General features: G+C 36.4%; 1 protein-coding gene across 1 annotated transcript; it reads left to right on the top strand.

The window, feature by feature from the left end:
- Positions 1-1,238: 1,238 nt before the first annotated feature.
- On the top strand, positions 1,239-24,929 carry LOC128557977 (targeting protein for Xklp2 homolog). Its single transcript, XM_053546675.1, has 8 exons — positions 1,239-1,293; positions 8,086-8,239; positions 12,465-12,669; positions 13,006-13,104; positions 13,369-13,542; positions 17,845-17,988; positions 21,176-21,287; positions 22,419-24,929. Exons 1-8 carry the CDS (start codon positions 1,239-1,241, stop codon positions 22,736-22,738), a joined length of 1,263 nt encoding a protein of 420 aa, XP_053402650.1. The 3' UTR covers positions 22,739-24,929.
- The last annotated feature ends 408 nt before the right edge of the window (positions 24,930-25,337 follow it).

The raw sequence follows: 25,337 nt of genomic DNA, 5'->3' as shown, positions 1-25,337 counted from the left end.
GCGCTCGACTATTCTCAATGCTTGATAGTATAATATAAGCAATGAGTAAAACTTTAACATTACAATAAGCATATTCTAAGTCGAAAAGGGGCCATACTACTAATTCAGTCAAAATGCTTGATAAAGTTGCCTCCTCCTTTTTACAGACTGGGGTCATGAGGGTAAACAAGTATGCAAAATATGAAAGCAATATCTCAATGGACTTTGAAAATATTTGGGGTGGTACGCAAACTTTAACATTTATTCTAAGTCGAAAAGGGGCCATAATTCAGTCAAAATGCTTGATAGAGTTGCCTCCTCCTTTTTACAGACTGGGGTCATGATGGTTAACAAGTATGCAATATAAGAAAGCAATATCTCAATGAACTTTGAAAATATTTGGGGTGGTGCGCAAACTTTAACATTTATTCTAAGTCGAAAAGGGGCCATAATTCAGTCAAAATGCTTGATAGAGTTACCTCCTCCTTTTTACAGACTAGGGTTATGATGGTTAACAAGTATGCAAAATATGAAAGCAATATCTCAATGGACTTTGAAAATATTTGGGGTGGTACGCAAACTTTAACATTTATTCTAAGTCGAAAAGGGGCCATAATTCAGTCAAAATGCTTGATAGAGTTGCCTCCTCCTTTATACAGACTGGGATCATGATGTTAAACAAGTATGCAAAATATGAAAGCAATATCTCAATGGACTTCGAAAATATTTGGGGTGGTATGCAAACTTTAACATTTATTCTAAGTCAAAAAGGGGCCATAATTCAGTCAAAATGCTTGATAGAGTTGCCTCCTCCTTTTTACAGACTGGGATCATGATGGTAAACAAGTATACAAAATATGAAAGCAATATCTCAATGGACTTCGAAAATATTTGGGGTGGTATGCAAACTTTAACATTTGTGTGACGCTCACTCTCACGCTCCCACCAACGCAAGTAGGATAGCTCCCCTATTCTTCGAATAGTCGAGCTTAAAACCGAATGATGCTCCAAAAGGCATGTACTTGTCCCAATATGGCGAATAACGTACTAGAAACCTCAAGTAATGCTCCCGACAATCCTTATTTTGTAAAATAAAGGGAGATAATTCAAAGACTAGGTAAGGTAGAGTTATGATTCTTTGACAATGCACTTTGTCTCAATGGCCTCTATGATTATGTGAAGTTTCAATTAAATGCTATTAATGCTTTTCAAGTTATACTCTGGACAAAAGTGTAATAGACGGATGGACAGATGGAAGGATGGACAAAGCAGCAGCTATATGCTTGCCCTTCCAGGAGCATAATAAACCCCAAGGTAAAACTAGCAAATAGCATCTCTATCTGATCCTTCTGTTATACATTTGATAACAGATGTGTCTTAAGTTACCGCAATTTTTTTATGGGCTGAAATTCGAGATTCTGATCATATCTTTATTGATTATAGGGATAATTTAGTTGTACCCGACCTCGTCGCGCATAGTCACGAACGTTCCTGGTTCTGTCGACATGAAACAACATGGCGAAAAGCCTGTTTGTCGGTAGACTCGAGGTTCCGGGTTTTCACCCCGAGAAGTTTTCTTTGATGCATATAGAGTTCAAAAGTTCTGCCCCTTGTCAATCAAAATCTCGGTGAATTTCAATACTGTTCGCCGCCACAAGCGGAAGTATGACAGTAGGCGGAGCGTCATATACTAATTAGCTACTGACAGATGTCAAATACGCCACGCGCCGACTGACACGTGGTTATCTCGCGGTTTGTATTTAGTACTTCATTATGAAAGGTGTTTATTGATCAAGGTGTAAACGTTAATTGATAAACAATTCGTAGAAGAGCAGTCTATTATCATGTTTGTACCACTTGTTCAGGGGTCACGCTGTCGGTTGCACTTGAGCCATTTGCGACAAAAGATTAATTGTGGCCCCGAAAATCTCTAATTGGCAAAAACGGCCCGAAGCTATGTCTGTCTGCAAAACTATGAACTTTGCCTGTTACACAATGTTTACTGAACAAAAGGAATCAGTGTAGAAAAAAAAACTTGTATGAACAACATCTGTTATTGAAAGGCGGGAGCAAATTTTCAACAATTTTATTTGATTAGTAACTTAGATAGGCCTCGACCTTAGCGGCGGACCGTTGGACCGACGCAACCAAAAATATCGGCAGGTCCACTATCAAAAGTTGGGTAGACCGACCGTCAACCAATTTTCAGTCACGGTCTGCAAATAAAATAAAACCCTTAAAAGTGAAAAAATAGGGGTGGTGGGGGGTGGGGGATCGTATCCATATCGGCGAATTCACAAAACGAAAGTTGATTTTGCCTTAGTACGGCATTCTACAGTTATAAGCATTGGCGAGTTAAAGTCAGGATAGCACGAATGGACTACTCCACCGATCGGGTGAGTGGTTTTTACGTGGTAACTTTACCAAATTGAGTAATTACATCAGGCAAAATTACCTGGATTGACTGGAATTTACCCGCGAATCGTAAAAATATCAAAACGTCATGCTGGTAATTTTCCATTCCACAAGCACGTGCGCCCTATCGTAATACTTAATTTACATCGCAGTTACTTTTGACACAAAAAACGCGCGTAGTGCATTCATTTTTTAATATAATCGCTTCAGATATTCAACACCGCTTGAGAACTAATACAGTTTGAATTCTATAACAATTTTAATAAGATATCGACAGGAATGTAGGCAAAATTCTTTTAAAACGATTAAATTTTCATATAATGTTTTGTAAAATTTCAAACAGCGCGATCTTGATTATTTATTTCCTTTTTAAAGTAAATAAACAGTACATACTATGGTAATAAAATTCAGACTTTTGACCAGAAAGTACAAAAAACACAATTAAAAAATCTTAAATAATGAAAAAGCGGCAGCAATTTAAATACATGGAGTAAAACGATTTTTTGGCAAACAGATTTCTGTTAGCACGGCAGAATAGGTTACGTGACCTCATGAACGTAAATAGAAATGTGGTTTTAAAATGAGGCAGTACGATGTCGTTGCGATTTTTAATAAGTTTTAAATGAGTCTTCGTACATATATTTTTTGACACAACACTTTGTTAGAAAATCTATATTCTTCTCAAACAATAATGTAAATTTCTTGAGGGCAAATAGGTCAGCATCGTTCACGGTCTGACACATTTACATGACAGTTTATTCGGGATATTGCACATTCGCTTTTAAACAAGAGCTGTCCGTAAGACAGCCAAGCTCGACTATTCGAAATATTGTCCCAGAAGCAGGAAAATATTACCCAAAAAGGTTAAATATCAGAAGAGTTTTAAGTTCAAAAGGGGGAATAATTTGACCAAAATGCATATCAGTTATGGGACTTGCTGCTATCAACTAGTTTTATAACCCCGAAGGCACATGTGAAGTTTCAATTCAATATCTGCATTAGTTTTGGAGATAGAAACTTGCATGTAAAACTTTAACCAGAATTTTCAAAGTCTAAAAGGGGGCATAATTTGCCCAAAATACATGCCAGAGTTATGGGACTTGATCCAGTGAGGTTAGTAATTGATCTAGTAAAAGAAAAAATAAGTTTCAAATCTATACGCCTTTTAGTAATAGCTGTATGTACTTGCACGCAAAACTTTAACCAGAATTTGCTAAGTCCAAAAGGGGACATAAGTTGGCCAAAATGAAGGTCAGAGTTATGGGACTTGCTGCTATCAACTAGTTTTATAACCCTGAAGACACATGTGAAGTTTCAAATCAATATCTGCATTAGTTTTGATATAGTAACTTGCATGTAAAACTTTAACCAAAATTTTCTAAGTCTAAAAGGGGGCAAAATTTGCTCAAAAAACATGTCAGTGTTATGGGACTTGACCCAATGAGGTTGATAATTGATCTAGAAAAAGAAAAAATAAGTTTCAAATCTATATGCCTTTTAGAAATAGCTGTTTGTACTTGCACGCAAAACTTTAACCAGAATTTTCTAAGTCCAAAAGGGGGCATAATTTGGCAAAAATGAAAGTCAGAGTTATGGGACTTGCTGCTATCAACTAGATTTATAACCCCGAAGACACATTTGAAGTTTCAAATCAATATCTGCATTAGTTTTGGAGATAGTAACTTGCATGTAAAATTTTAACCAAAATTTTCTAAGTCTAAAAGGGGGCATAATTTGCTCAAAATACATGTCAAAGTTATGGGTCTTGACCCAGTGAGGTGTAATTGATCTAGAAAAAGAAAAAATAAGTTTCAAATCTATATGCCTTTTAGAAATAGCTGTATGTACTTGCACGCAAAACTTTAACCAGAATTTTCTAAGTCCAAAAGGGGGCATAATTTGGCCAAAATGAAAGTCAGAGTTATGGGACTTGCTGCTATCAACTAGTTTTATAACCCCGAAGACACGTGAAGTTTCAAATCAATATCTGCATTTGTTTGTTTGTTTTGGGTTTAACGCCGTTTTTCAACAGTATTTCAGTCATGTAACGGCGGGCAGTTAACCTAACCAGTGTTCCTGGATTCTGTACCAGTACAAACCTGTTCTCCGCAAGTAACTGCCAACTTCCCCACATGAATTATCAGAGGTGGAGGATTAATGATTTCAGACACAATGTCGTTTATCAAATAGTCACGGAGAACATACGCCCCGCCCGAGGATCGAACTCGCGACCCAGCGGTCCGTAGACCAACGCTCTTACCTACTGAGCTAAGCGGGCGGGCAATATCTGCATTAGTTTTGGAGATAGTAACTTGCATGTAAAACTTTAACCAAAATTTTCTAAGTCCTAAAGGGGGCATAATTTGCTCAAAATACATGTCAGAGTTATGGGACTTGACCCAGAGAGGTTGGTAATTGACCTAGAAAAAGAAAAAATAAGTTTCAAATCTATATGCCTTTAATTGATGGCTGTATGTACTTGCATGCAAAAACTTAACCAAGGTGTGACGCTGACGCCAGGGTGAGTAGAATAGCTAGACTATTCTTTGAATAGTCGAGCTAAAAATTAAAGAAAAAACTTTTTTACTGATTTCTTCTCAACAATTAAAGGAATCGAGAAAGTACGATCAGATTGATGTGTCACATGGCGCGAAAACATGACGTAATGCAATGACAATCTTGTGGAAACTATACCGCTTTTATCTCCACTGCAGATGCCACAATAACCGACACACTTCTTGTAGCTCTTTGAGGGGGTGTTAATTGATGAAGAGGCCAATTACTTAGTTTATCATCAGAATGATTACCGATAATTGTTGATGTTTTTATTTTTCACTTTCAACACTGGTGCTGATTGTGTCCACATTTTGGGACACTTTTCAAAATAATTATTTTTCGGGATAACAGATTGCTACAGTCTTCCATTTTTAATTATTTAGAAATAAGTCCTGTTTCTTTGAGTCATATGAAGTTATGACGTCTACAGCATCACAATTTATGAGATAGAATTGGAGGTCCACTAAAGTCTGAGCAGGTCTACTAGATTTTAGCAGTTGGTGAACCTGCTGGCAGCTGCTGAAAAAACTAATACTGCCTTCTTTATGGCAAAAGCCTATCAGGGGTCTAGCTAGGTCCATGTTTTTGGGAGAAATCACTTCTCCCTCAAGCTGATTTAGGGAGAAGTGTTGAGACTTTAAGGAGAAGTGGGAAGAATTTTCCTACAGCAAGGCTGTTGAGTGAATCGAAAGGTGGCTGTAATTTTTAGCTTGACTTTTCGAAGAAAAAGTAGAGCTATTGTACTCGCCCCGGCGACAGCGTCGCCGTTGGTTAAAGTTTTTGATAAAGTCAAATATCTCTGTTACTATCAAAGCTATTGACTTGAAACTTAAAATAATCATTAACTGTCAAAGTCTACACCAGGAGAAACAATCCCCATAACTCTGATTTGAATTTTGACAGAATTATGCCCCTTTTTAACTTAGAATTTTTGGTTAGTTTTTGATTAAGTCAAATATCTCTGTTACTATCAAAGCTATTGACTTGAAACTTAAAATACTTATTAACCATCAAAGTCTACACCAGGAGAAACAATCGCAATAACTCTGTTTTGAATTTTGACAGAATGATGCCCCTTTTTAACTTAGAATTTTTTGTTAAAATTTTTGATAAAGTCAAGTATCTCTGTTACTATTAAAGCTTTTGACTTGAAACTCAAAATAATTATTTACTATCAAAGCCTACACCAGGAGACACAATTCCCATAACTGTTTGAATTTTGACAGAGTTATGCCCCTTTTTAACTTGGAATTTTTGGTTAAAGTTTTTGATAAAGTCTGGTATCTCTGTTACTATCAAAGCTTTTGATTTGAAACTTAAAATACTTATTTACCATCAAAGTCTACACTAGGAGAAACAATCCCCAAAACTCTGATTTGAATTTTGACAGAATAATGCCCCTTTTTAACTTAGAATTTTTTGTTAAAATTTTTGATAAAGTCAGATATCTCTGTTACTATTTAAGCTTTTGACTTGAAACTCAAAATAGTTATTTACTATCAAAGTCTGCACCAGGAGACACAATTCCCATAACTCTGGTTTAACTTTTGACAGAGCTATGTCCCTTTTTAACTTGGATTTTTTTTTACTGGCAAAGCTCTAATTCAGAGTCAAGCACTGAGAAAAGTTGAGCGCGCTGTCTTACGGACAGCTCTTGTCTTGTTTCTAGATAAAGAACATTGATGTGACCATTCATTTTCTTAGTAAGATCATTTCCCATACAGTGGTTTTTGTTTCATTACATAATTCTGAAAAATGTCGTTTACAAAATTTAGGTCGTTGCTGTAAATGTAACCCGCTGAATTTTGGTTATATCTTGAATGAAGTGTTTATTAACACCGAATCACCACCTCGGTGAATGTCAGTATCTCACTCGAATAAAACCGAAAGTGAACTGTGTAAACTAGAAATACATAATTCAAATCAATTCATTGACTGATGTCAATTAAACGTAGTTAATACATTACATGTCGTTCTTTTATCATAGATAGCAAATACTTCCAGTTAATCGCATGGTTAATCAGCAGTTTCTTTATAAAAAATTGTTAGTTGTTTTTGCACTCAAAGATGTTAACAATTAAATGAGAAGTGTCAAAGACATAACCACGTCACTAATTGGCTGAACACAATCAACTCTGGTATATCGGATACTTTGATTCGCTTTCACACATCTCGGGATGGGGGGGGGGGGGGGGGGGGGGGGGGGGGGGGGGGGCGGATCTCGAAAGTACCTGAAGTAGGCGGAGCTAAAATGATGCTATCGGCGTGTGTTTGTGTATTTCAACACCTCGTTATGACACCGTGCAAATTGTCAACAGTCCAGGTAGCAGTAATTAGCGAGTGCAAAGTCAAAGAAAATTGGGCGACTTGCATTTCGCTTTGAGGTTAGATTTGAGCGAAGTTTGAAGTTCCAAAGTGCCTATTGCGCTCAAGTCGCCCATCGCAAGAGCCCTGCCTATGGGATTTTTTCAATTATACACACATGCTGCTATGCATACTAGTATATTGAGTAGAATTTACACAGTTGACTTGCAATGAAAACTACAAACTTTCACGTTTTATTGGTAGCTGGCTATTTTGCAGCTACAAAACTTCACGGATGCACACCAACCGCAAAAGTCGCTAACTTAAATAGCGCAAAACCATTTCTAGGTTTACAGTATCTCTGTCACTATCAAAGCTATTGACTTGAAACTTAATACAATGTAGTTATTTACTATCAAAGTACACCAAGAGAAACAATCTCTCTAACTCTGATTTGATTTTCGACAGTTATGCCCCTTTTTAACTATCCGTGAATATTTTTACTGCAGCTAAAGCCCTTTGATAGTTTTTGCTATATAGAGGATGGCACAGTATGTGGGAGCATCCGTGTCCTTAAGACATGATTCTTATATGTAATCAGAGTGGTGTCAATAGAATAAAATATGTTCTAATGGTCTAAAACTATACAGAGTTCCGGTTTAGATTATGGTCCATATATTAATGTGGTGTATGTTTTCGTAAAACATCTTTTTCAAACACTTAAATATATAGAACAGAATCCTACTGTCAAGCATGTACAGTTTTATCCAATATTAAAATAGCAAAAATAATCACATGTAAATCCATTTCAACTTTATTGAAAATTTGCAGCTGGTCCCTCAGAACAGAAACGTGGCAGGTCAAAATCTCCACATGGCATAACAGTGCCAAAGACTCCACAGTTTGAAACCCGGACTAGAAGCAGACCTGTAAATGCCCCAACTAGAGAAGATTTGGAAAAGAAAGAAGTGGAAGAAATGCAGAAGTATGTAATTGTATTACTTAATGATTGTTGTTTTGTAGGAATGTAGAACAAAATCCACTGGGACAAAATTCCCCCTGCTAATTTGACTGAGGCTGACAAAACATTAATTTTAAAAATTAAAGAGTTTTTAGAATAAAGCGAAGTGAAAATTGGACATAATTGAAAAATGGAAGGGGGTTTTTTTCCACCTTGGTTTAGCTGAGCAAGGGATTTTGTCGGTTATCAATGTGAGCAATACTGCATGAAATATATCAACCTAGATTTTTTTCTTGTAATGCGTTACCACATTTTTGTCATCATGGGAATAAATAAAGCCATTACTTGGATATCATATTATTCTAGACTAGAATAATATGAAATCTAAATAATGGCTAGAATAATATGAAATCTAAGTAATGGCTTTATTTATTCCCATGATGACAAAAATGTGGTTGTGATGCCGCTTTTAAGTATAGAATACGCTGGCCAAATTTACATTATATGTAATAGGTGAAGAAAGATGACATTTTAATATTTAAGCAGGAATAACTTAATGTGATAAAGAGAATATTGCATTTGTATCTTACCACATTGGCTGGATAAAATTGATGCTTGCATTGCTTGGCAGTGCCTAACATGTTATTAGCTCCACTACTCAGAGAATAGTTGGGCTATTCTACTCGCCCCGGCGTCGGCATGAGCCTTCTTGGTTAAAGTTTTTCATCAACCTTTGTTCTTCTGTCATACCTTTGTCACTTTTGCTTATATCTTACTGAAACTTCTCATAAACATTGTCCAGCATACATAGTATGTGCAGGGGCTAGGCCTATTATACATAGGTCAACTTCACCAGGGTGTTATACTTAGGCATATTAGTTTTCAACTGTCCGTCTGTTCGTTCGTCACAATGTTAACTTTTTGCATGAAGGCAACGTTAACTTTTTGCATGAAGGCACTTTACTTGCAAACCACTGCACCCAGGACCTTCAAACTTCACATGCTAATAGTACTTATTGAGTACATGACCCCTATTGACTTTGGGGTCACCAGGTCAAAGGTCAAGTCGCTGTGGGGGCATTTGTCACCATTAGTGACAGCTCTTGTTAAGGTTAAAAGTTTTTTGGCAATCTTTGTTTTTCTGTCATATCTTTATTACAGATGCTTATATCTTACTGTAACTTCACATAAACATTTCCAGCATATAAACAAAGTATGTGCAGGGTATGGGCCCTTATACCCAAGGTCAAGGTCACAAAGTTGTTATATTTGGGTTATTTTAAAGGTTAAAGTTTTTTGGCAGCATTTGTTTTTCTGTCATCTCTTTAGTACTATTGCATATATCTTACTGTAAGTTCACATAAATATTGTCTAGCATACAAAGTATGTGCAGGGGCTGGGCCCATTATACCCAAGCTCAAGGTCACCAAGATGTTATACTTGTTATTATGCCCCCGAAGGGAGGCATATTAGTTTTCAACTGTCCGTCTGTTCGTTCGTTCGTCACAGCGTTAACTTTTTGCATGAAGGCACTTTACTCGCGAACTACTGCACCCAGGACCTTCAAACTTAACATGCTGATAGTACTTATTGAGTACACGACCCCTACTGACTTTGGGGTCACCAGGTCAAAGGTCAAGGCGCTGCGGGGGCATTTGTCACCATTAGTGACAGCTCTTGTTAAGGTTAAAGTTTTTTGGCAACCTTTGTTTTTCTGTCATATCTTTAGTACAGATGCTTATATCTTACTGTAACTTCACATAAACATTTCCAGCATATAAACAAAAAATATGTGCAGGGTTTGGGCCCTTATACCCAAGGTCAAAGTCACAAAGTTGTTATACTTTGGTTATTTTTAAGGTTAAAGTTTTCGGCAACCTTTGTTTTTCAGTCATATCTTTGTTTCTATTGCTTATATCATACTGTAAGTTCACATTATTATTGTCCAGTATACAAAGTATTTTCAGGAGCTGGGCCCATTTTAACCAAGTTCAAGGTCAGATACTTTCAATGTTATGTTAAATTTATTCAAAAGCTTCCTTCATAGACATATCTTTGGTACTTTAAAAGTTAACAACTTGAAATTAGAAATATTTCTTTATAATCATCATCTGCATATATGGTTACAATCCCCATAAATCTAATTGTATTTTTTGACAGAATTATGCCCCTTTCATTTTTAGCTCACCTGTCACAAAGTGACAAGGTGAGCTTTTGTGATCGCGTGGCATCCATCGTCCGTGCGTTAACTTTTGCTTGTGACCACTCTAGAGGTCACATTTTTCATGGGATCGTTATGAAAGTTGGTCAGAATATTCATCTTGATGATATCTAGGTCAAGTTCGAAACTGGGTCATGTGCAGTCCAAAACTAGGTCAGTAGGTCTAAAAAAAAGATACCTTGTGACCTCTCTAGAGGCCATATTTTTAGCTCGACTGTTCAAAGAAAAGGAAAGCTATCCTACTCGCACCGGCGGCGGCGTCAGTGTGAGCTTTGACGTAGCGTGAGCGTCACACAAATGTTAAAGTTTGCGTACCACCCCAAATATTTTCAAAGTCCATTGAGATATGGCTTTGATATTTTGCATACATTGTTTACCATCATGACCCCAGTCTGTAAAAAGGAGGAGGCAACTCTATCAAGCATTTTGACTGATTTATGGCCCCTTTTCGACTTAGAATATGCTTATTGTAATGTTATAGTTTTACTCACAGCTTATATTATACTATCAAGCACTGAGAATAGTCGAGCACGCTGTCCACTGACAGCTCCTGTTCAATGGATCTTCATGAAAATTGGTGAGAATGTTCACCTTGATTGATATCTAGGTCAAGTTCAAAACTGGGTCAGATGAGCTCAAAAACTCGGTCACTATGTCAAATAATAGAAAAAACGACGTCATACTCTGTCCAAAACTGGGTCATGTGGGGAAAGGTGAGCGATTCAGGACCATCATGGTACTCTTGTTAAAGTTTTTTGGAAATCTTCACTTTCTTGATATAATTATTATGGTACCTTTCATACTTTTTTTTGTCCCCCCCCCCCCCCCCCCCCCCCCCCCCCCCCCAAAGTTGTAGTGGGGGGGGGGGGGTATACTGGTTTCAGGTTGTCTGTCTGTCCGTAGACGCAATCTTGTGCGCACCATCTCTCCTTATCCCCTTGACAGAATTTAATGAAACTTCACACAAGTGATCAGTACCAAGAGTAGTTGTGCATGGAGCATGTTAGAATCTTTTAGAAAAAAAAATTGCAGAGTTATGGGACTTTGTTTTTTTTTGTTACTATACTATATACATAGACACAATCTTGTGCGCACCATCTCTCCTCATCCCCTTGACACAATTTAATGAAACTTCACACAAGTGATCAGTACCAGCAGTAGTTGTGCATGGGGCATGTTAGGTTCTTTTAGAAAAAAAATTTGCAGAGTTATGGGACTTTGTTTTTTTTTGTTACTATACTATATACATAGACACAATCTTGTGCGCACCATCTCTCCTCATCCCCTTGACACAATTTAATGAAACTTCACACAAGTGATCAGTAACAACAGTAGTTGTGCATGGGGCATGTTAGGTTCTTTCAGAAATTGCAGAGTTATGGGACTTGGTTTCTTGTTAACATACTATGTACATACAGTCTGCATATGCAATCTTGTGCGTGCCTAATCTACCAAACCCTTGCACACAATTTAATGAAACTTCACACAAGTGATCAGTACCAACCCTAGTTGTGCATGGTGCATGTTACATTCTTTTAGATAAATATTCTGCATAGTTATGGGACTTTGTTTTTTGTTACTATACTATATACATACAGTCCACATAATTATGCAATCTTGTTTGCGTCAAATTGCAATGTACTATGTCAGTGCATGCGGGGGGTACATTCATCACCTTTAGATCTGACTTTAGTGATAGCTCTAGTTTTTTTTTGACAAACTTCTTTTTTCTGGATATAATTTTGGTACTATGTAAGATAATAAACTCAAAATAGATCTTTACCATCATCATCTGCATGTGTTGTAACAATCCCAATTACTCTAATTGGTGTTTTTGACAGCATTGTGCCCCTTTGGAGTACCTTCCTTTTAAAGTAGAGGTCTCTTATTGAGACATATGTTCATGGATAGCTCTTGTTTTATTTACTTGTTAAATAAATTCAGTTTGAAAAGACACTCATGAAATATCTTATATTTAAAGCCTGTACAGAAATGACAGTTTCTTATTTCTTCCAATTTGTCAACCAGGAACCAATTTAAAGCACAACCAATTAACCCAAAGATTTTCAAGAACCCCAACACAGGAGTGCGGAAAGTACCCACAAAGGCACCCACAGTACCAGAGGAGTTCCATCTGTCCTCAAAGAATCGACATCACGAGAAAGAAAAGTCTGAGGAACAGTATCATTTCCATGCTCAACCTCTCAACAAGAAGATACTGGAAGGCACTGTAGTAAGTTTTTGTGCCTGCCCCCACCCCCCTCACGAGTGGTGGGGGCATATAGATTTGCTTTTGTCCATCCGTCCTTCATTTTCAATATCGAAATGTCTCCTTTAAAATGACAATAAGTGTTAGAAAAACTTGACAAATATGACTTGTGTGATTGTAAGAGACAGGTAGATATTAGTATCATTTTGGAAAATGCTGGGTTTTGTTCCATTTTTCTTTTGTGAATGTGAAGTTCATTAGAAAAAAGTATTTCATGCTGCATTTAATATAATAATTTATCATGAACTTGTTACCAGACATTAAGAAAAAACAAATGATAAACAGTTGTTTAACTTGTAGGGTGTGAAAGAAGCAAAGAAGTTGGCCCCTACTGTACCAGAGTCCCCTGCATTTGCTCTGAAACACAGAGCCAGAATTCCTGTGGTGGAACAACCAAAGGTGAGGCACATAGAAATAATTACTTAGCCCCTAAAAGTAAAATTATTCTTTAAATCATCAGAAATAGTAACATTATTGAGTGCATTTGCCGATGCTTTTGATAAATTTGCTGACTAGTGCCCTTATGTCTGTCTGCTGAGATTGATCATGCTACTGTTCAGATTTTAAGAATAAGCTCATCTTAGAAGTGAGAAGAAATTTGAGTTCATGTTTTGTTTTATGCGATGACATTTGTATTATAATAAAGTGAAACTTATTTATCAGGATGATAAGCCCAATCTGCGTTCCCGACCTGCCCCACATTTCGGAATACCTTTCCAGCCTCATTTTGAGCATAAAGCTACAGAACCAGAGCCTTTTGGTTTTGATGAAAGGGAGAAAAAGAGGGCTGAAGAGAAAAAGAAAAAGATTGATCAAGTCCTGGATGAAGAAAGAAAGGTAAAAGAAAAGTCAGGTGTTTCTATTTAAACTTGGCATTACCAGAAACACATGAAATTGGCTTAATCTTCAAAAATGAAGAATAGATAGGAATCCTACAGAAAAATAATTCTGTTTTCTCATTACAGACAAAATTCAAAAGATATTTTTTGAAAAGAGTGAACATTCCAATAGTTAAAAGATTGTTGCCTCTCTAAGAAATGTCTTTTGAGGAAAAACTGTTTGCTGTATGCCATGCTTGAAATTCATAAACAGGGTTGCCACTTACCTTGAAAAGTCAGGGAAAAACGTTTTTTGTTTTTTTTTGTCTTTTTTTCAAGGTCAGGGAAATCTTGATAATGGTCAGTGAAAAATTAAATTTTAGAAAAGTCGGGGGGAAATGAAATTCTGGGTCAATGCTTAAAATTTTTAGTGGCTATGGCAGTCTTATAGCAGTAACTATAAGTATTTCCAAACACATTTTGGTATAACTGTGTATAAACATTATTTAAATGTGTTTGAATCAATTTCATTTTTAGCGCGACTGTTCGAAGAATAGGGGAGCTATCCTACTCGCCCCAGCGTCGGCATGAGCATCACACAAATGTTACGTTTGCGTACCACCCCAAATATTTTCAAAGTCCATTGAGATATTGCTTTCATTTTTAGCTCGACTATACAAAGTATAAGGAGAGCTATCCTACTCGACCCAGCATCGGCGTCTTTCCGCGTCCCCATCTTGTTTAAAGTTTTTTTACACTTTCTCTTGTTAGCTCACCTGAGCAATGCTCAGGTGAGTTTTTGTGATCGCTCGATGTCCGGCGTCTGTCTGTCGTCTGTCAACATTTAGCTTGTGTATGCGATAGAGGCTGTACTTTTCAACTGATCTTCATGAAATTTTGTCAGAATGATTACCTTGATGAAATCTAGGCCTTGTTCGAAAATGGGTCATCTGGGATCAAAAACTAGGTCACTAGGTCAAATCAAGGAAAAACCTTGTGTATGCGATAGAGGCTGTATTTTTCAATTGATCTTCATGAGTTTTGGTCAGAATGATTACCTTGATGAAATCTAGGCCATGTTCGAAAACGGATCATCTGGGATCAAAAACTAGGTCACTAGGTCAAATCAAGGAAAAAACTTGTGTATGCGATAGAGGCTGTATTTTTCAATTGATCTTCATGAATATTGGTCAGAATGATAACCTTGATAAAATCTAGGCTGAGTTCGAAAATTGGTCATCTGGAATCAAAAACTAGGTCACTAGGTCAAATCAAGGAAAAACCTTGTGTATGTGATAGAGGCTGTATTTTTCAATTGATCTTGATGAATATTGGTCAGAATGATTACCTTGATGAAATCTAGGCCAAGGTTGAAAATTGGTCATCTGGGGTCAAAAACTAGGTCACTAGGTCAAATCAAGGAAAAGCCTTGTATGTGCGAGAGTGTATTTTTCAATTGATTTTCATGAAATATGATCAGAATGATTGCCTTGATGAAGTCTAGGTCGAGTTTAAATATGGGTCATCTGGAGTCAAAAAGTAGGTCACTAGGTCAAATCAAAGAAAAACCTTGTGTATGCGATAGAGGCTGTATTTTTCAATTGATCCATATGAAATTTTGTCAGAATGATTGCTTTGATGAATTCTAGGTCAGGTTTGAATATGGGCCATCTGGGATCAAAAACTAGGTCACTAGGTCAAATCAAGGAAAAACCTTGTGTATGCGATAGACGCTGTATTTTTCAATCGATTTTCATGAAATTTGGCCGGAATGATTGCCTTGATAAAATCAAGGTCAAGTTCGAATATGGGCCATCTGGGTAAAAAAACTAGGTTATTAGGTCAAATCAAAGAAAAACCTTGTGTATGCGATAGAGGCTGTATTTTTCAATTGATCTTCATAAAATTATGTCAGAATGATTGCCTTGATGAAATCTAGGTCGAGTTTGAATATGGGTCATCTGGGGTCAAAAAGTAGGTCATAGGTCAAATCAAAGAAAAACCTTGTGTATGCAATAGAGACTGTATTTTTCAATTGATCTTCATGAAATATGGTCAGAATGAATGTCTTGATAAAATCTAGGTCAAGTTTGAATATGGGTCATCCGGGTTCAAAAACTAGGTCACTAGGTCATATTCTAAGAAAATACTTGTTTAAACTCAAGAGACCACATTTTTGGTCCAATCTTAATTCAGATTGGCCGGAATATTTGTTTCCATGAAATTACTAGGTCAAACATGTTTACACTGTTATGGTGTGTTTCTCAGGTGAGCGACCTAGGGCCATCTTGTCCCTCTTGTTTCAACTTATCTCTGTAATTACTTGATGGATTTGATACAAACTTGAAATAGTTATTCCTCATCATCATCCACATCATCTGACATAAGGGCCATAACTCTGGCACCAATATTTCATGATTTATCTCCCCTTTTCACTTAGTTTTTAAGGTTAAAGTTTTAATGCACTTTCACACTATTTCTGTTATTACTGAATGGATTTGATTCAAACTTAAAATACTTGTTTAACATCATCACCCACATCATATGACACAAGATGCATAACACTGGCACAAATTTTTTATGAATTATGCCCCCTTTTACTTAGAATTAAAAGTTAATTTTTATGCCCCCCCGAAGGGAGGCATATAGTTTTTGAACCGTCTGTCGGTCTGTCCGCAATTTTCGTGTCCGGTCCATATCTTTGTCATCGATGGATGGATTTTCAAATAACTGGGCATGAATGTGTACCACAGTAAGACGACGTGCAGTGCGCAAGACCCAGGTCCGTAGCTCAAAGGTCAAGGTCACACATAGACGTTAAAGGATAGTGCATTGATGGGCGTGTCCAGTCCATATCTTTGTCATCGATGGATGGATTTTCAAATAACTTGGCATGAATGTGTACCACAGTAAGACGACGTGTCACACCGAGACCCAGGTCCGTAGCTCAAAGGTCAAGGTCACACTAAGACGTTAAAGATCATTTTTCATGATAGTTCATTGATGGGCATGTCAGGTCCATATCTTTGTCATTCGTGCATGGATTTTAAAATTATGCATGAATGTGTGACACAGTAAGATGATGTGTCGCGCGCAAGACCCAGCTCCGTAGGTCAAAGGTCCTAAACTCTTAACATCGGCCATAACTATTCATTCAAAGTGCCACCGGGGCATGTGTCATCCTACGGAGACAGCTCTTGTTTCATTGATGCATTTTCACTATATCTCAGTTATTATGAAATGCATTTGATTCAAACTTGAAGTAGTTGTTCCACATCATCACCCACATCATATGATACAAGATGCATAACTCTTGCACCAATATTTAATTAATTATGCCCCCTTTTTGCTTAGGCTGTACTTGTATATTGTTTTGATACACTTTATCTGTACTTCTCTTATTACTTAATATTTTTGACACAGACTCAGGCTGTTGTGCAATATCTTCACCCACCATTGGAGTTAATAAACACTCCAGTGACGGCTCCAGTTTTTTCAGATGTGCCCAGTTTCACTATCCAGCATCGAAATAGTCGAGCAAGCTGTCTCCTGTGACAGCTCTTGTTTGCATACTTGTTTACCATCATGACCCCAGTCTGTAAAAAGAAGGAGGCAACTCTATCAAGCATTTTGACTGAATTATGACCCCTTTTCGACTTAGAATATGCTTATTGTAATGCTAAAGTTTTACTCATAGCTTAGAATATGCTTATTGTAATGTTAAAGTTTTACTCATAGCTTATATTATACTATCAAGCACTGAGAATAGTCGAGCGCGCTGTCCACTGACAGCTCTTGTTAGCTCATCTGTTTTTTTGGGGGGAAAAGAGTTATTGTCATCACTTGAACGGCGTCGGCGTTGCCTGGTTGAGTATTATGTTTAAGTCAGCTTTTCTCATAAACTATCAAAGCTATTGCTTTAAAACTTGCAACAGTTTTTCACCATCATAAGCGGACGTTGTACATCAAGAAACATAACTCTATCCTGCTTTTTGCAAGAATGATGGCCCTTTTTAGACTTAGAAAATCATGGGTAGGACAATATTTCTGTGATATAAAAAAATCAGATGTGCGTCAGCACATGCAAGGCAGTGCTCTTGTTATGTTAACTTTGGAATTTTGAAGACTGAAAGGCTTTGCAACTCTTGCCTGGATTGGAAAGGGTGAATAAAACGGCTGCAGCAGAGGTGGAAAAAAAAAGATGTCATTTTCAGTCAGTGACAAATATGGTTTAGTCAGTGAAAAGTTAGGAGAAAATCAGGGAATTTCATTTTCTCAACTAATTTGCAACCTTGATAAAAGCTTTCCCCTATTCTTACAGCATAGGGAGTTCCATGCTAATCCAATGCCAGATTTAAAACCGCATCTACCACCGAAGAGGGAACGTCCCCTTACAATGCAGCAGCCATTTAACCTCGACACTGATAACCGTGGAGCCAAGAAAGCAGAGGAATGGAGTAAAAAGGTACTTGATGCTTTACACACTTTTATCTCTCAACAGCTATTGAAAGAGAAAACTTTGGCCACTTTCTATTCTGTATTATGCATTCATGCAACAAATGTCGTGGCTGCAAACACTATTCACTCATGTGATGTAACATGTTATAAATTTTCAGGTAAACTGAGCACTAATAAATATGTAATTTTTCCTGTGAAAATGAACACAGCTGACCAATGCTTAAGCTTGCACGCATTGAACTAAAACACCTTCACTGACCATGCAGATTTAAGTAAATTCAAGGTCAGATTTTAAATTTTTTATTTTTTTTTTCACTTCCATGACGAAGTTATTTTAAGCTCGACTATACGAAGTATAAGGAGAGCTATCCTACTCACCCCGGCGTCGGCGTCTTTCCGCGTCCCCACCTTGGTTAAAGTTTTGGTGCACTTTCTCTTTTTTCAACATATCTCTAATTACTTGATGGTTTTGATTCAAACTTGAAAAACTTATTCCTCATCATCATCCACATCATCTGACATAAGAGCCATAACTCTGGCACCAATATTTCATGAATTATCCCCCCTTTTCACTTAGATTTTCAGGTTAAAGTTTTGATTCACTTTCACTCTATCTCTGTTATTACTGAATGGATTTGATTCAAACTTAAAATAGTTGTTCAACATCATCACCCACATCATATGACACAAAGTGCATAACTCTGGCACCATTTTTTCATGAATTATTCCCCCTTTTTACTTAGAATTTCAGGTTAAAGTTTTGGTGCACTTTCACTCTACCTCTGTTATTACTGAATGGATTTGATTCAAACTTCAAATAGTTGTTCAGCATCATCACCCACATCATATGACACAAGATGCATAACTCTGGCACCATTCTTTCATGAATTATTCCCCCTTTTTACTTAGAATATTAGGTTAAAGTTTTGGTGCACTTTCACTCTACCTCTGTTATTACTGTATGGATTTGATTCAAACTTCAAATAGTTGTTCAGCATTATCACCCACATCATATGACACAAGATGCATAACTCTGGCACAATTTTTCATGAATAATTCCCCTTTTTACTTAGAATTTCAGGTTAAAGTTTTATGCACTTTCACTCTATCTCTGTTATTACTGAATGGATCTGATTCAAACTTAAAATAGTTCTTCAACATCATCACCCACACCATATGACGCAAGATGCATAACTCTGGCACCAATTTTTATGCCCCCGAAGGGAGGCATATAGTTTTTGAACCGTCTGTCGGTCTGTCCGCAATTTTCGTGTCCGGTCCATATCTTTGTCATCGATGGATGGATTTTCAAATAACTTGGCATGAATGTGTACCACAGTAAGACGACGTGCAGTGCGCAAGACCCAGGTCCGTAGCTCATAGGTCAAGGTCACACTTAGACGTTAAAGGATAGTGCATTGATGGGTGTGTCTGGTCCATATCTTTGTCATCGATGGATGGATTTTCAAATAACTTGGCATGAATGTGTACCACAGTAAGACCATGTGCAGTGCGCAAGACCCAGGTCCGTAGCTCAAAGGTCAAGGTCACACTTAGACGTTAAAGGATAGTGCATTGATGGGCGTGTCCGGTCCATATCTTTGTCATCGATGGATGGATTTTCAAATAACTTGGCATGAATGTGTACCACAGTAAGACGACCTGTCACACGCAAAACCCAGGTCCGTAGCTCAAAGGTCAAGGTCACACTTAGACGTTAAAGATCATTTTTCATGATAGTGCATTGATGGGCATGTCCGGTCCATGTCTTTGTCATTCATGCATGGATTTTAAAATAACTATGCATGAATGTGTGACACAGTAAGACGATGTGTCGCGCGCAAGACCCAGCTCCGTAGGTCAAAGGTCCTAAACTCTAACATCGGCCATAACTATTCATTCAAAGTGCCATTGGGGGCATGTGTCATCCTACGGAGACAGCTCTTGTTTATTAATTATTCCCCCTTTTTACTTAGAATTTTAGGTTAAAGTTTTGATGCACTTTCACTCTGTCTCTGTTATTACTGAATGGATTTGATTCAAACTTAAAATAGTTGTTCAACATCATCACCCACACTATATGACACAAGCTGCACAACTCTGGCACCAATATTTAATGAATTATACCCCTTTTTGCTTAGGATATACTTATATTGTGTTTTGATACATTTTATCTTTACCTCTCTTATTACTTTAAGTTGATAATTTTGACATAGACGCAGGCTGTTGTGCAATATCTTCTTCCACAATTGGAGTCATTTAACACTCCAGTGACGGCTCTAGTTTCCACAGATGTGCCCAGTTTCACTATCCAGCATCGAAATAGTCGAGCACGCTGTCTCCTGTGACAGCTCTTGTTAATAAATATATGAAAAGGGTTGGTTTTTGTTGTTGTTTTTTTTTGGGGGTTTTTTTAGTATTAAATAGTATTAAAACTTCATTTTGTTTAAACTCTTTATTTATAGATAGTTGTAACTGTGTGCTTATTTCTTTCATATCCATTGTCAGTGGATCTCTGTTGTGAGTGTTTTACCTCAAATAGACTCAAATAACCCATGGTCCAGGCATCATAGATTTCTTTATCAAAAAGTTGTATTTGACATATACTAAAAGCCTTTTTCTGATGCAAACTTTGCTTTCAAAAAAAAATGCTTAGATGATGTTTGACACCAGTTTAAATCTCTCTGACATTGTATGATCTGTGAGATTGCCATAGGGATGAGACGTAACATTACGCAAGGCACAGAGAAAGCCCACAATACATGGAGCTGAATATTGAATATTATTCAGTTAGTTAATGAAATCTGGCAGTGTATATACCGGGCTTTAAAGCAAATGTCAGCCAACATTTTCAGCCTTGTACCTTGTATGTTAAAAGGTTGGGAAACCACTGATCTCAGAGGTGTATATAGTGGTCAAAATTAAAGGCAGACTCCATAAAAATCTTTCTTTGCACTTGCTCTCACACAAATCAAACAGCTGTTTTTGTGTTGTACTAAATATAAAGAATATCTCAATTTTAACAACTTCAGGTTGTTTTTGAAGGGATAACAAAAATATTCATATTTAGGTCCAGTTGGAATTACAGTCAGAAGCAGTTCAATGAACCAAAGCATGTGATATTAGTCATATTACATAATGATAGGAAGAAAGGTGTTTAAAGTACTATACTAAATTCCTTCTTTTTTACACAGATACACAATGAATTGGAGCATCAGAAAGAGATGGCACGATTTAAGGCCAAGAATCCTACAGTGCTGGAACATGAACCATTCATACCTCATAAGGAAAACAAGTATACAACAGGTTTGTTCAATTTCATTATATTGTACTGCAATAAAACCTTGCTGTATGCAAGTGTATGATTATCAAATGGAATTGATCTGTGTGCAAAAAAAACAACAACAAAACAGTTACATGTACATATGGCTAAATTGAGCTGAGCTGTAACAAAATACTTCCAAGAATTGATAATGATGATATTGACCCTGACCCAACACCCATTTTAAACAAAAAAAGTTACTTTTAAACCAAACCTGGACTACTTTTTAACTGCATGGAGCTGTCATTCTATCCTCTATGATTCGTGTTGGGAAGTTGTCAGTTACTTGCATGAAATATGTATATTCTGGTCCATTAACCCGGGATAGGTTCATTGTCTGCCATATGAAACTGTAGACTTAAAAACTAAATAAACAGCTAGCTAGATAACCTTTGTCTTAAGCTTTTGAATATTTTCAGTCTTAGTAGTTGTAATGAATTCTTTGAAACTGAATACTTCCATGAAACATGAATAAGGTATTTTATTTTATGCTAACTAATGAAATACTGTATTCTATCAGTTAAATATTTTAATATCTCATCACTCACACTGTGAAAATATGAAATCTGTATTTTCACACTGTGTGAGATATAGCTCCGCCCCTCTCGTACATTGTGTATGAATTTTGAATTATTTGCTTAAAACAGGATGAAAATTGTAGTCGCACTTTGTTCTTTATAGTATATTTCTCGATTCAAATTATTTAACTTACTGCTAATTTCATAATGTTATGCAGCAAAAAATAAAATAAAATGGAACTGTATGTTGTGTGCATCTTTTTAACGTCACAATGTCTGACGTCATGTCTGTTTACGCGCGTCTGTTTCCCGCGCTTAGATTAAAAATTGATGCAAAATCTATATCTCAACGTAACTGAGCATAAAATAAGAAATTTTGTATATTTCACCTCGAAGTGAGAAAATGTTCACATTTTCACTCACGCTATGTGCTCGTGAAAATATTTGAAATTTTCTCACTTCTCAGTGAGATATATTCCGTATTCACTCAAAACAAACAAATATACTCTCTCTATATATATATATATATATATCTATCTGATATAGGGAAAATATATCATACAGTTATTTTTTGGATTTCTTTTTTGTTAATCTTAGCAGATATCAGTGAGTTTGAATTCAACACAGCCAAACGCATGGTGAAGAGGGAAGCCTTCGAAATGCACAAAAAAGCAAAACAGGATGAGTTAGATAACATACGAATTCAAGAACAGAGAATGAAAGAGGCCGAAGAACGTGCAGAATTTGAGAGAATGCGAAGAGAGGCGGTACACAAGGCAAACCCTGTCAAACAGTACAAGCGTATGGCAATAAAACCCAGTGAAAAGCCTTTAACAGCACCTATGTCCCCACACTTTAAAACAGACACTAGATTGAGAACAAAAGCCTTGCATGGAGAAAGTTTTATGTCATCATAGTAAAATGTGATCAAAATTTTAATTAGTATTTATTGTTTTAGTTTAAAAAAAAAAAGTTTAACAAAAAAATATCTTGAATGTTTGAAGGATATAGTCATAATTGATTTTCATGATTTACTTTAATGAGTTTTCCTCGTATTTCAGCTGGTCTTGGCCTTCATCGATCAAGTTGTGGATAAATACAAATTGTTAACTACACATTATTATATATCCCACACAGTGGTGGTGGGAACCATATTGATTTACTCCTGTCTATCCAGCCATCTGTTACAAATCTTGTCCCTATGTCAAACATTTCTCATCCAATCTTCACCAAACTTGAATAAAATGTGTTTGCCAGTAAGTCCTAGATCAAGTTTTATAACTAGCCAAATCGGCCCAGGCACTTCAGAATTATGGCCATTGAAACATTATTTTTGATAAAGCACTGAAAATCTGATTGGGTTTATCAAAGCACTGAAAGTCTTTGGAATTAAGACTATATAGGGAGTAGGGTTTGCGCTCAAACTTTTCTCATCCGATTGTACTACTATTCGGATTGGGCAGTGGTTGGAGACAAGAGCTTTTCTCAAAAAGCAGCTCTAGTTTTTACAGTGGTTCAGAGTATAGATTGTGCTGGATAAAATGTCATTACCTTACTAATTTACAAATTTAAGTTTTTGTGAAGTAGTTAAATTTACCACTGATCTGCAGAAATAAATCTTTTTGGACATATTTCGGGTTCATAATTGATGCTTATCATTATATTTGAGAAATATTCTCAGTACATTGTATATTTGAATTGAGCGAGATGGAAATGTAGTTTGACTGCAATGGACACAAAAAAAATCTCAGAAATTAAGACTGTGGATACATGTACACTGTACTTGTTACTTTAATAGAAAATAAGTTAACTTTTTCTTGATGTCCGTTGAGGATACATACAACAAACATGACTTTAATTGTTGGTGTCAGTCTTTGAACTTAACTGTATTTGTGATAAACTGTTTTTACATACTTGTCAGTTTTTATTTGTATCTCTGTATCTGTTTTTATGATGTATTTCTTTTTCTTTTATTGTACAGAATTGTTTTAGCAACAACTTTCAAATTTTTGCTTTTCAAAAAAAAAAATGTACAAGTCTAGAATAATTCAATTTCATTAAACAGAAACACCTTGAAGGTAGGAAATTATTACTGCTTGTATTAACATTCTGTAATTTAAGAAAGTTGTCAGTTACCTGTGTAAAAAATAAACAATTCGGGTAAAATATCCACAGTGTTAACATACTCCTATCGACAGGAAATCAGTGTTGAAATGATCATTTACAAATAACATGTACGGTGTGGAAAAAGTCAGTTCTGATACTTAATACACTATTAGGGGGATCCTGAGCTGAAATACATATCGTCTTGAAACTATCTGAAATTTGTAGTACTTCACCATTTATGGTCCTATGCCCCTGGTAAATTCTTTTTCAGTATCAGTTTGTGAATTAAAATTTTTTCCATTGTAAAACCTACACAAAGTTCCAATTTAAGAAATCAATGTTTATTCAGCAATACAAATAGATCTGAAAGAAATGTGTAAAAAGTCGAAGGCTGTATATTTGGGCAAATTTGAATAAATAATATGTATAGTTTTAAATAATTTCAAATTCTTGTACATTTAGGTCTGTTTCAAGAATATCTATATATTTTGTTGAAAAACGAGTTTATAGTTTAATAAAGAAGAAGCAGAGTATAAATGAACTATTTGCTGCCAGTTAAAGGATGTTTGAGGTTCAGCAGAAGTGTTGTACATTGATTGAATATAGTATGGAGATAGTCTGAAGGTTTGCAGGCTATATTTTCTGCTGAAGACAGATGATACTACCTTCATATATACCTGTAGCTACAAATATGGAAGCATTTTTAGCTCGACTATTCATGGGATAGTAGAGCTATTGGACTCGCCCATGCCTTGGCGTCCCGATTTGGTAAAGGTTTTGTATGTAAGCTGGTATTTCAGTAACCACTTGTGAGAATGGATTGAAACTTCACACACTTATTCACTGTGATAAACTGACTTACAGTGCACATGTTCCATAACTCTATTTTGCTTTTTAACCAAATTATGCCCCTTTTTCGACTTAGTAATTTTTGGTTAAGGTTTTGTATGTAAGCTGGTATTTCAGCACTCACTAATGGGAATGGATTGAAACTTCACACACTTATTTACTGTGATAAACTGACTTACATTGCACATGTTCCATAACTCTATTTTGCTTTTTAACCAAATTATGCCCCTTTTTCGACTTAGAAATTTTTGGTTAAGGTTTTGTATGTAAGCTGGTATTTCAGTACTCACTAATGGGAATGGATTGAAACTTCACACACTTGTTCACTGTCATGATCTGACATGCACAAAGCAGGTCCCATAACTCTATTCATTTTTTTTTTCCTCAAAATTATGCCCCTTTTTCGACTAAGCAGTTCTTGATTAAGTTTTTGTATGTAAGCTGGTATCTCAGTATCCACTAATGGGAAAGGATTGAAACTTCACACACTTGTTCACTGTCATGATATGACGTGCAGTGCAAAGGGTCAATAACTCTGCTTCGCATTTTACAAAATTATGC

Source organism: Mercenaria mercenaria, chromosome 6, assembly GCF_021730395.1.
Source record: "Mercenaria mercenaria strain notata chromosome 6, MADL_Memer_1, whole genome shotgun sequence".
Classification (NCBI taxonomy): domain Eukaryota; kingdom Metazoa; phylum Mollusca; class Bivalvia; order Venerida; family Veneridae; genus Mercenaria; species Mercenaria mercenaria.
Note: the sequence above shows the minus strand (reverse complement) of the source record. Positions and strands in the feature narration are given on the sequence as shown.